Source organism: Callorhinus ursinus, unplaced genomic scaffold (genome assembly GCF_003265705.2).
Source record: "Callorhinus ursinus isolate GAN/ISIS: 27379988/994484 unplaced genomic scaffold, GSC_fseal_2.0 scaffold12, whole genome shotgun sequence".
Classification (NCBI taxonomy): domain Eukaryota; kingdom Metazoa; phylum Chordata; class Mammalia; order Carnivora; family Otariidae; genus Callorhinus; species Callorhinus ursinus.
The window spans coordinates 10,711,806-10,724,710 of NW_027397074.1; the positions used below are offsets into that span (position 1 = coordinate 10,711,806).

General features: G+C 35.2%; 1 protein-coding gene across 8 annotated transcripts in view; it reads right to left on the reverse strand.

Moving 5' to 3' along the window:
• The window catches only part of CACNA2D1 (calcium voltage-gated channel auxiliary subunit alpha2delta 1), a 482,730-nt gene that overhangs the window by 358,754 nt on the left and 111,071 nt on the right, over nucleotides 1-12,905 (reverse strand). For all 8 annotated transcript variants that reach the window (XM_073898722.1, XM_073898721.1, XM_025873249.2 and 5 more), the window contains exon 3: nucleotides 12,238-12,354. In XM_073898722.1, the coding sequence (XP_073754823.1) occupies nucleotides 12,238-12,354 (117 nt within the window). The remainder of the gene's footprint in view (nucleotides 1-12,237; nucleotides 12,355-12,905) is intronic.

Below are 12,905 nucleotides of genomic sequence, written 5' to 3' on the forward strand. Positions count from 1 at the left end.
AATTCAATGCACATAGAAAACAGAAAACAAAATAGCTTTAAATTAGACAAGGACGTGGATGTTAGAAATAATTTCTTGAAAAACAAGCTAAGCAACTCTAACAGGGTATTACAACTGTGGAAGCTTCCTCACTAAAAATGTTTGAGAAAAGAACAACACCCTCCCTAACCTTGGTGCTTTAGACATTCACCTGCCTGACAGAAGGCCAGAAAAATGAATTCCCCAAATTCCTTCAAGATTTATGGTTCTATGATATTTTAATTAAAATTAATAGGGCTTTCCGTCATTCTAATGGTAGATTGTGTCAGGGGATTTTAAGGAAGGCACAGACAGCTCATCTTTGCAAATGCAGTTTTCGATTTTATTAGCTCTAAAAAATTATTGAGAATAGATTAAAAAAAAAACCTCATGTATATAAAAAAAAAAAAAAAGAAAAGAAAGCTGGGCTGCCTATCTCGTAAAGGGTTTCTTCTACCTGCATGTTACTCAGTAAAAGCTAGAAAATGAATTCACCAAAGAAGGTTTAGAGTTTATATAATTCTGTGATAGGATAATACAGGGTTCATGGATAAAAAGATAAAGGAGACATCACTGGATTTAAAAAAACAAAGTTAAGAACATTCAGGAATCAGACCACTACTGGAAGTTCAACTCTATAAAAAGCTAAAATGGTGTTTACAGTAAACACTCCTTGATCAGATTTCCTTTAAATCTATGGCATGCTGTGAAGTCCCATTACAGATTCTATTATGTTAATCAAAGAGGGTGGCCTTAGATTAGCCAGGTTTCTCTAGATTTATTTTTATGCCAAACATCATACTAGCACATTTAAATCAGAGCAGTTCTATCATGCTATTGGGACAAGTTTGTAATTTCATAAAACAAAAAGAGAAAGAAAAATGGAATTTTTTTTTTTTTTGCCTCACTTTGAGATAATCTTCTAACAATCGCTATAGGTTTCATAAACTCCCAAGTCACCAGGTAAAGATTGATGACGATCATCCTATGAACAGCACTGGACAAATCCCATGTCCAGTTCCAGTCCTACCACTAATCGCCTGTGTGCAAGGCTGGCCAGCTTCATGGGTGGGCCACTTGTGCAGTCGGATTGAGCCCTTTGCTCACTCAGGCAGACCCCACCAACTGGTATAACACTCTGGCTGCCATCTTAAAATTCTTAATCACTTTTTAAGCAGGGCCTCACATTTTCATTTTGTACTGGGCCGCACAAATTACATAGTTATTCCTGCCTATATGAGCTTTGCAGGTCACTTCATGCATCAAATTCTCATTTCCTAAATGCAATCAACAAACCCAACACTCTTTTACACTAATTTTTTCAAGTGTCGCATTATTAAAGCATATATTACCTTGTCAAATGGTCAACAGAGTAAGGCTCTTACTGATACTTTAAATATTACTTTTGGATCCTAGGGAATTAAGGCAACTCAAGACTATGGAAATCACATTTCCAAAAGACGTTTCTTTTCCTATAAAGAGACTATAACTGTCGCCTGAAACCTTTCCTTGTTTGAACACCTTCCATTAAAAAATTAGGTTCACTATACCATTCATCGTGCTCTGCAAGTTAAAGGGATATTTGGCAACTACCTTTCTTTCAAAAATGTCTCTGTTTAGACAGTCATTTAGTGAAGACACTACTTCATGGAATGAGGGAGGGAGAAAATACTCTCCCACCAAGCAATTTACAACAGAAAGTGTTGTTTCAAAACGCTTCACTGCTAACCTTTAAAGAATATATTAATCAGAACAGAATACGATAAAAATCAAACTACTGAATGTGGTAGAGAGTAGCCTCACAGTTACAGGGCATATGGATCTGTTTCCCTCTTAGTGTCATTTAAGAGGCCTAAACACAGCCCTGGATGCTTCACCATCCCTTCTGTTTGGACCCAAATTCCTATCGTTATAATTACATTAGATTTAAAAACCCATAAAGATGCTCCTAAAGTGTGTAACCTGAGAGAGGAAATGTGATGGTATTGCTAGAGATTCCCATTTGACACATTAACAAATGGCATTGAGAAATACAGGCATCTCCCATTTAAGCCAGTAATCTGCTTCAGAAAAATCTGATATTTTGAGTGAAAATTCTGATAGTCTATCATTTATTACGTTGAATGGAAACAAATCCATAGTGTATTGGTATCAATCCACACCCCCAACCAACTTTTGAAAACCTAAGTAAAACAGTACCATATGCACTTATCAAATGCCCAAGTACAGTGAAAAATGTAAGAAACTCTTAGAGGAGTGTAAAGTGCTACAAACACTCCTTCCTGACAAAAAGATAAACAGGACTGTTAACAATCAGCCCTGCTTGGCCTCTCAGTGCCAACAGAAAGCATGCAGGCCTCCTTGGTTGGCACCTACACAGGATTCTGATGTGCTGCTAATTGCATTTGGAATTTAAATCAAGACTCTTCCCAGATATCACATTATTTAAAAAATATTGAGTTTGAAGGCTCTAAATATAAATAGTTGCCTTATAGGCATCAGCAAAAAATAAATAAATAAAACCAAGAAACAAAAATATCTTACTGAGAAATCGGTCTACTCTGTGAAAATTGGATTTCAAAAATCCAGAGTCATTCTATTTCAAAAACATTAACTGGAAAGACATTCCACAGGTTAGGTATGCCTGTGTTTTATTTAGTAGTGAAATGAATGTTTGAAGTATGTGTTCGATGCTACGGGGCAACCAAAAGAGATGAAGATGCTGACATTACAGTAGTTACATCCAAAGGTACCATGAGACCCCATGAAAGGTATAATGTCACCCTTACAGAGAAACTTAACCTGACTGGACAAATGACACGTAAATATATGTTGGCTAAGATTACTGAGATGTCACTGAGGTGAGAAATATGGTGCACAGAGCTAAAAGCTATATAACCTAAAAACAAGAATTCAAGCCCAAATATCTCACTCTATGTAAGACTTGGTCAAGACCTTTAATTTTTCTGACTTTCAGGTGAGTTTTCCAATGCACTGTGAAGATTAAACAAGTTAACATAGTAAGTTTTTAAACTAATAGAGGTACACAGGAAACACCAAATATTTTGTAGATATACATAAGTGGTTTTGAACTATTTGCCAAAATTTTTTAATTCTCTGAACTTTCCCTTTCTCATCTGAAAATGAAAATAATTATATCAACTTTGCAGAATATAAATTGTGTTAGAAATATATGGGAAGAGCCCAGCAAAGTGTTTGGACCTTAGCAGATATTCATTAAGTGCTAATTATTAATTTGCTCAGCACTATTAAAACTCTAAAAACTCTCATTCTTTTCCATCTAAGTAACCTGCTCACTCACTCATGCCTCAACCTTGCTATCACTAGAATTTCCACCATTTACCACAATTTCTTGTTTCTCCAATGTTCCCTATAAACTTACACTTTATCCACATAAAAATGTCTACTCTCTTGAACTTGTCATTCTTGACCATCCTAGACCCTGGTTCACGATTTCAAATATTTCAACTACCGCCAACTAATTCTTAAGTATTCCTAAGTATACACAATGTATTCTGCCAATCTTCAACCCAAGATGGATTTGACAGTCCTTTCAACTAATACCACTCACATTGTGCCAAGCCTTGTTACAGAAAGCTAATTTGATTGTGCATATAACCATTACTATTGAAGGAGGGGGACTCTATATAATACATACATACATACATACATACATTCATATATACCAGCAATGTTTTCCTCTCTTTCCTCTGCTTCTTTAAAATGAATTTTCTCTAAACATTCTTCCCTAAAACACACACTAAATCTTGAAAACGTCTTCATGTAGACACCAGTTGGCTGTATATACATTTTAATTAAAGGTACCACATTTCATACTTCCTTTTGTAGACAGGGATTACCAAGTGAGATGGACACAGAAATAACAGAATGGGACTTCTGGAAATCTTTTGAGCTACCTACCTCCAGATTTCTTGTTACATGGGAGAAAATAAACCTGCTATCTGTTTAAATCACCCGTTAGTTGGCTTGAGGATTAATCATTTTTGAACACAACTTTAATCCTTACATATTCCCTAACTTTTCCATTCAGCACTGTATACACAATTTTCATACCTAAAAACAATCTCAACTAATCAACTAAAATATCTAATCAAGGCTAAAAATTAAAAGTCTAAGCTTAGCTTAAAATTTATTAGTAGTCCCATTCTCAGCTTGGAACTGGTTCGGGCTGAGAAACTTCAGGAGTTTCAGGTTAAGGAGTGTGGGAGATTTCTATTTCCACTCTCTGAGCTTTTCCTCCTGATCCCCTCTGGACCCGGCTTACCAGCTCACAGGTGCTGATTTTAGCAACAGCACTATGAGAAGCTGGCAATGGAAGGCCCTTTCTTGACTGTAATTATGTGTTGGTCCTCTCTGGGAGTGGCGAATGTTCAACACTGATCTGTTCCCCTTAGGGTGCTTTCCGCATTGTTTGAAGCGAGGCAGTTCATACAACTCCAATGCCACACTTCTGGCTACCATTTATAGCCCTACCCCTCAATTCCCATCCAGGAGGGCACATCTACCCTCTTTCTGCTAAACTGGCTTTGGCACTGGCAGGAAGCCCTATTGGATCAAGGCACAGACCAGCTCTGTCCCATAAGGCCTACCTCTGCTGTGTGTGAGCTTATACCCAACGAAGCCACCTTTCATGGCTCAGCCACCAGGCCAGCATGTCTAGCCTCAGCACTTCATTTTTTAGCATCTGGAGGTATGTATCAAATCCAAATAAATAAAAGTAATCTCAGCTTTGCAAAACAAATAGTGGACTACCTGGTCCCTTTACCACTCAGAGTCAAAGGGATATGTATAAGCAATCTGAGTAATCCTCACAAAGACATTTATACTAACATTAAAGAGAAGAGTAAGCACACTTTTCTTCTGGGAACACAGAAATAGCACAACATGCCATACGTTTTCCAAAGTAATTTCTCTCGTTCTCATCAATCTGGATAAACTTATAACTGCAAGATAAATTTTGGACTAATGGTCAAAACACACACACACACACACACACACACACACACATATTTCTGAAAGCTCTTTCAAATTCATATGCAGCTTAGGACCTCATTTTTAGAATATGAAGGTATTTTATGCCTTCTGTTTTTTCTCAATGTTAGGAAGGCCCTAGGTTTTATTTATCAGCCATTTCATTTACCCACAACAGACTCTTTTCACCTTTTTTTACTCTGATCTCCCAAGTGTTTAGTATAGTCCTGAAGACCCCACAGCCCCTTCATTCTTTGTGTAAAATATTAACTTCCACTTTACCAAGAGAGAAGTAGTCATCCAGTATGACTTTCAGATTTTCTGTATCTGCAAAGTCCTTATTCATATATAATATCCCTTTGGTCTCAAGTGAAAAATACCATTATCTTTTCAAAGATAAATCGCATGACTCTGATCTTCTCTGTGCCTGCTTTTTTAGAATCAATCTTCAACACTCAGACTTTTTTTCTTATTTTCAGATGTCATAGGTTCCTCCCCTTCTGTCTATAAACATGCTTATATGCCCTCCATTCTCAAAAACAAACAGAAAAGAAAAACAGTCTTTAATAGTACTCCATGTTTCAGGGCACCTGGGTGGCTCAGTCGCTAAGCGTCTGCCTTCGGCTCGGGTCATGATCCTAGGGTCCTGGGATCGAGCCCCATGTCGGGCTCCCTGCTCCGCAGGAAGCCTGCTTCTCCCTCTCCCACTCCCCCTGCTTGTGTTCCCTCTCTCGCTGTGTCTCTCTCTGTCAAATAAATAAATAAAATCTTTAAAAAAAAAAATAGTACTCCATGTTTTCTCTTGCACTGTGCTACCAAATTCCATGAAAACACAAATTTCTTGACAATTTCTCACAACCTAATCACTTTTTACCAGTGTAGTCTTTATTCTATTCCAATACATTTTAATGAATCTGTTCTCACACAAGTAAACCAGTGACTCCTAATACCCAAATACAATATATTTTTTATTCTTCTTTGAGTCTATCAAGAATTTCACATTTCCTCCTGTATCTCTTTACCACTTCTCTGAGCCCAATTTTCTGAAATTTCTTCCTTTACCTCCAAGTTAAAATCTCTAGAGATAAAGGCCAGGAATCTGCGTTTTAGCAAACTCTAGAGGCATTTCTGACAAACATGAGAGAGACAGAACTATGGGTTTAGGAGCTAAAGAAACATTAAAAAAAAAACCACACACACAATTTGATTAAACAACAATAATCTAATCCTTCCAGAAGAAGAATCCTACTTTAAGAGTCATTGAAAACATTTGTCATATTCTTCTTTTCATTATCTAATCATAAACTCAATATCAAGGTTGAAAAAAGAGTTGGGCATATCACGGTATTTAAATATAATTTAATTATAATAAATTGGAGTAGTTTTAATTAAAGTTGTCAGGACACCAGAGGGAGACAGGATACACCATAATTGGAAAAGTGTCACTACAGAAATTCAGTTATTATAATTTTGATCCTATTTTCTTTAAGCAAAATGCCTGGAAACCTTCATTTACTCAGCAGATCTCCTTGGCCGTGCAAGTTGATGAACCACGAGACCAATGATTTCATTCACCTCCATCTTTCAGAAGGTACCACTAGAAGCTGGATCATTTTGTTGAAGAGCTTTCTCCCATGAACTATTCATGTACAGTTGCAGATTTTTCAGCCTAGAGCAGGTTGGTAACAATGTTAAATGATTATTGTGGTTTTGGGGGGGGTTTGGAGGTTTTGGGGTCTTCTTCTGGAGGGGGTTGTTGCTTGCAAACACTCTTTTATTGGAGTCTGTTTTAGAATAATGCAATAATGTTAGCAGTTAATAATGTTAATGTGGATTAATGTTAATAATCATCACACTGAGCCATTTTCTGAGACATAGATGTAACAAGTGCCAGAAAAATAGTCATTTAGCAGGTGATTTTGGAAATAAAATGGTTGAAATTAACTAATGATGTAATGTATGGTGATTAACATAATAAAATTTTTTTAAAAATAGTTGAAATTACTAATGTGGGCTTAGAGGGGGAAAAAAACTGTAGACAGATATCCTAAAATTGAATTCCACCACTACCTCATGTTACCTGGACAAGACACTGGTCTTGTCTGAGTTTCCTCATTTATAAAACAAGAATAAGTAGATGTTCAATGTGCTACTTCACAGGCTTTCTGTAAGAGCCTAATGAATATCAATCATCAGAAACATGTTTTTATATGGTCATAAAAACAAAACAAAACAAAAACACAACTATTTAAGTGCAAAAATCTGTTTTGCTTTTATAAAACACATAGTTTTAGGACAAAAGCAACTAAAACTTTTTATTTTGATTTCTCTTTCAGTTCTAAGGCTGGTTGAAGGAACAGATAAAAAGACCACAGCATAAAATGAGTGTGAATAAAATGTCAAAATCAATGCTGAAATTGAAAAAAAGAAAATCTTGGTAGGAATAGTTTAGAGTCAAACTACAAACAAATGCAAGATAAACAAAAAGCAATAAAATTAGTTTTAAATCAGCAAGCTGTTGATTTTAAAATGTAAGGTTCAAAACCATAAAATCTGTGTACATGCATGCATAATAAAATATATCGCAGATATTGAAAATTAATCATTCCACTAAATGGAAGGAAAGCAGGAAAGAAAGAAGAAAGGAAGGAAGAAAAAAAACTCCAGTTCTTTAAAAAAAAACAACAAAAAACTGAATTATCAAACCAAACTGGCAATTTCTTTAGTAGATATGTAAGTAAACAACCAATTCAAGTTAATTCTTCATCTTAGGTTGCTAATCTTGATACTGTAGAAGAGTAGAGGTTTAAAATTTTCTCACACTCAAATAAAAAAGAAAAATTATTCAATTCCTGTATATTTTACTTCATTGAGTCATTTTTTGAAGATGGCTAATTGACATAGGAGTCACTTAAAAAAATTCATAGCCTTCCAGAATATTCTATCAACTAGAATATCCAATTCTTTTTTTTTACTAACCCATTAAAGATTTTATTTATTTGTTTATTTATTTTTTCTATCTTAGGAATTTTTCCTTTTATTTTTTAATTAAAATTCAATTAATTAACATATAATGTATTATTAGTTTCAGAGATAGAGTTCAGTGATTCATCAGTCTTATATAATACCCAGAGCTCATTACATCACAGGCCCTCCTTCATGTCCATCACCCAGTTACCCCATCCTGCCACCCTCTTCCCCTCCAGCAACCCTCAGTTTGTTTCCTATGGTTAAGAGTCTCTTACGGTTTGTCTCCCCCTCTGATTTCCTTTTGTTTCATTTTTCCCTCCCTTCCCCTATGATCCCCTGTTTTGTTTCTTAAATTCCACATATGAGTGAGGTCATATAATAATTGTCTTTCTCTGGTTGACTTATTTTGCTTAGCATAATACCCTCTAGTTCCATCCACGTCGTTGCAAATTTCATTTTCTGATGACTGAGTAGTATTCCATTGTATATATATATACCACATCTTCTTTATCCATTCATCTGTTGATGGACACCTAGGCTCTTTCCTTAGTTTGGCTATAGTGCGTATTGCTGCTACAGACATTGGGGTACAGGATCTGGATCTGGATCACTACCTTTGTATTTTGGGGGGGTAAATACCTAGTAGTGCAATTCTTTTTTTTATTGTTATGTTACTCACCATACATTACATCATTAGTTTTTGATGTGGTGTTCCATGATTCATTGTTTGCGTATAACACCCAGTGCTCCATGCAGTACGTGCCCTCCTTAATACCCATCACCAGGCTAACCCATGCCCCCACCCCCCCTCCCCTCTTAGAACCCTCAGTTTGTTTCTCAGAGTCCACAGTCTCTCATGGTTCGTCTCCTAGTGGTGCAATTCTTAATCAATCTGAATGAACAGTAATTTATAGCAAACTCCCTAGCCTTCATTTCTTCCTCTTTATGATTATACACTTTTTTCAGGCCAAAGGATATATTTGTATAGTAGATAAGAATGCAGATCTTAAAGTCAGACACACCTGAATTTGAATGCTCTTCCACTCTTGCTAATTCAAAGTATAGTTTTTATACTGGAAGTATCAGTATCACCTGGGAGCTTATTAGAAATGTAGCATCTCTAGCCAGGTCCACTGAATAAGCTTGTACATTTTAACAAGAGCCACAGGTGAACTAACACTCATTAAAATTTAAGAAGCACTGACATACATTAGTTATTAGATAAATTTCCTTGAGCAAGTCAGAGGATTTCTCAAAGACTCAGTTTTCTCACTGAAAAAATGACACTAATAATGATGTCAAGAGCTTAGTATTACTATGAGAAATAATTAGATAATGCTACTTAGTAAATACTCATAAGGTCTAACTGGTATTAAATTTTATCTACCTCAAATTTGTACATTCACGTATCTTCCAGTATATTTACTTGTGGAATTACATTGGCATCCCACCCAGATAAATTAAGTTCTTTTAGTCAAGAAGTCACCCTGAGTATAAGCCTACAACAAAAATAGAAGTTAATTAATAATGCCATCTTGCTTTCATTTACAGCACAATGTAGCACCTGTTTTTCAATTAGTCTCAAAACATTTCCCTTTGAAATAATGTGTTTTCTGTTTTTGTAGAGTCCAAAAAGTTAAATAAAGAATTTAGTCTGAAAACAAACATGACTCTTCCTCCCTGACATATAATCTAACTAATTCCACATTTAATTAGTCATTATGATTTCTGTATTCTGCCATTCATACATTTAGGATAGTCACTGATGCCCCATAGGACTCAAATAATGTACCAGGTGTCTAGAGCTTCAATTCCAAATGATAAAAAAGAAAGTCTCAATAGACTCCATTTTAATCCAATTAAGGCAAGATACATCATATTTCATTCTGTGATCATTTTTCATGGGACTCTGATGTCCGGATTTATCTACTTCTTACATTTGGAGGAAAAGGTAAGCTGATAAAAATTAATAAAATTGGAATCCTTTTCCATTGTCATTGAGTGAATATTAATCACTTAAGTAGAAAGTACATATCTTATTTTTATTAAACTTTTATTGAAAACACACTTTACATTTGTAAATGATGCATAAAAATGATATTCAGAAACGCAAAATGGAAGAGAATGCTTTGAATCTTTCAGTGATGAAAACTTATTTTACCATGGATAACTCATGCATATATTTCTTAAAAATTAAATGTTTCAACTTCTGGCAATATGGCATTTTAAATATTCCAAAGAACTCGCCTTTTACGTTACAACAAGATCCTGGATATTTTAAGGAACATAAAGATTTATATGTGCCAAAAAAGCAGGCAAAATTTCTGAGTGCCAAGATATATATAAAATATAGTAAGCTAAAAATCTGAACTGTGAGTGATAAGTAAACAGGAAATTTAGAGTTGTCCTGGGACAAATTCTTGTAACAGTGCTGTGATTTGTAGACTAAGAGAAGCTAAACATAAACTCCAGCACTATATCTAACAAAAGATGTACAGAAACTTTAGAAAGAAATTTTAAAATATTATTGAATAGAATAAAAAGTTGCTCAATAGCAAGAATAGAAGGACAAAATACCATAATGATATCAATCTTCCCACTTTGCTCTGAGTCAATGCATTACCAATCAAAATTCCAGGAAAGATTTTCTTGGATAATGACATGCTGAATCTAAAACTTAAAATTACATGTGAAGGTTCAAGAATACTCAAGATCCTTCTGAAGAATATGGTGAGGGACTGGGCCTGCCAGAAATCGAGCTTGATAATTGAAGCTCACTGGGGTAATGCAAGCTAATACATAGCCCTGGGAAAATTGGTTAGAAAAACATTTAATTTAAAGCGCAACCTAACACTATATACTGACATTAGTCGCAGGTAGATTAAATAAATGTGAAAGACACAGACCTTTTTAGAATAAAATATATAAGAAATGTTTACAGTCTCAGGATAGGGAAGGATTTCTTAAAACACACACCCTGAAATACTAATAACTTTTTTAAAAGGTGACTGTGACTACATTAAAATTAAGAGCATATTTTATCAAAATACACCATCAGAACAATGAAAAGACAAGTCACAAGCAAGACACAAAAAGATATTTGCATTACACAGAACTTAAATGAGTTACCATCAAGAATACATAAGCTACAAATCAATTTAAAAAATTAAAATGTGCAAAAGATATGAACAGATATTTCACTGAAGAAACAAAAATGATGAATGGATATAAAATAAGATGTCTGCCTCATTACTAAGAAGTAGAGGTTCTACTTTACATCCATTTGATGGCCTACAATTAAGAAGTCTGACATGGCCATTTATTGGCCAGAATACAGATCAATGGGGACTCATATACAGCTGGTGGAGGTATAAACTGATACAACAATTTTGGAAAACAATTTTCATACTTTGTGAGTACCCTACAGTCTATTAATTCTCCTATCCTGTATATAACACCCTACAGGTATCCTTGCATTTATGTACCAGGAGACTTGTTCAAGAAAATTCAGCGGTAGTATTCATAGTAACACTCATCTGGAGATAATTCAAATAATAATTTGCCAACAGAGAATAAGTGAACCAATTGAGATATGCCCTCATAAAATAATTTTTAACTGTGAATAAGAGTGAATTAAAGCTACGTGCAAACACCCAGATAAATCACACACACCTAACGTTGAGGGAAGAAAGCAGGTCGCTGATGGTTACCTACACTACCACAGGATTTTAATAAATCTGAAAAACAAGCAAACTAACAACCACTATGTTTTGGAAAACATTTATGTGAGGTACATCTATTTTTAAAAAGAAAACAAATGAGTAACCAAATATCTAGCGTTTTGGCCACCTCTGACAGGGAGGCAGGGTGAGAGCAAAAGAGACGATTATAAAGGCAGCTTGAAGGTTGCTGGCAATATTCGTGGGTTTTACATTGTATCATAGATTTAAACATGATTAATATGCCTCATAACTTACATATGGATAAAGAGACGTATGTACCAATTAAATACACTGTTCCTAGGTTATAAAACCATCTAACATAAAAAATAAACTAATAATTAGAAATACACTGATTATTTTGGGTTCCACAATTTAACTGTGATCTCTCACCTTTTATGAACACGTTACATGGACATCGTCTCCAAGGTAAAGGAAGCATACTAAAGAAAATAAAGTATGAAAAATAAACAAGTAATGGGAAATAATAAAATGTGCAGATCCAATTTAAACTCACCACCAGAGCTTTAGATCTATTGCTTAGAAGTTTCTCAATATCCCTGGCTGCAATTTCCACCAGCTGCCGTGCATTATTTGGTTCCACGGTATACAAATCCTGATACTTCTCATAAATCTGCATGAAGAGAAAAGAAAATTAGTAAGAATAATAATTGCTTATGTGGTTCATAAGTTCACGGTAGAATGTATTTTAAACCATAAACAATGATTAGAAAACCATAAACAATCTTTCCTTTCTTCATTTTGATCTTTTTGGAATTTGGATGTGTCAAAAATATGTATGTGTAAATAAAAATTCGCTGTAAGACCACCAGCTAGCCAAAACAGCATGCCACATGAACAGGCTGTAAAATATCTTGTAGCACAATGATCTGTGTATGCAATTTTTTTAAAGGATTTTTTTTTTAAGATTTTATTTATTTGTTTGACAGAGAGAGTATAAGCAGGGGGAGCGGCAGAGGCAGAGGGAGAAGCAGGCTCCCGCGGAGCAGGGAGCCCAATGCAGGGCTCCATCCCAGGACCCCGGGATCATGACCTGAGCCGAAGGCAGATGCTTAACCGACTGAGTCACATGGGCACCCCTGTGTATGCAATTTGTGACTTGAAATTGTACCTCCCTGAATTCAAAACCTGGTATTAACTGCCATCGGGTTTTTTGTTTGTTTG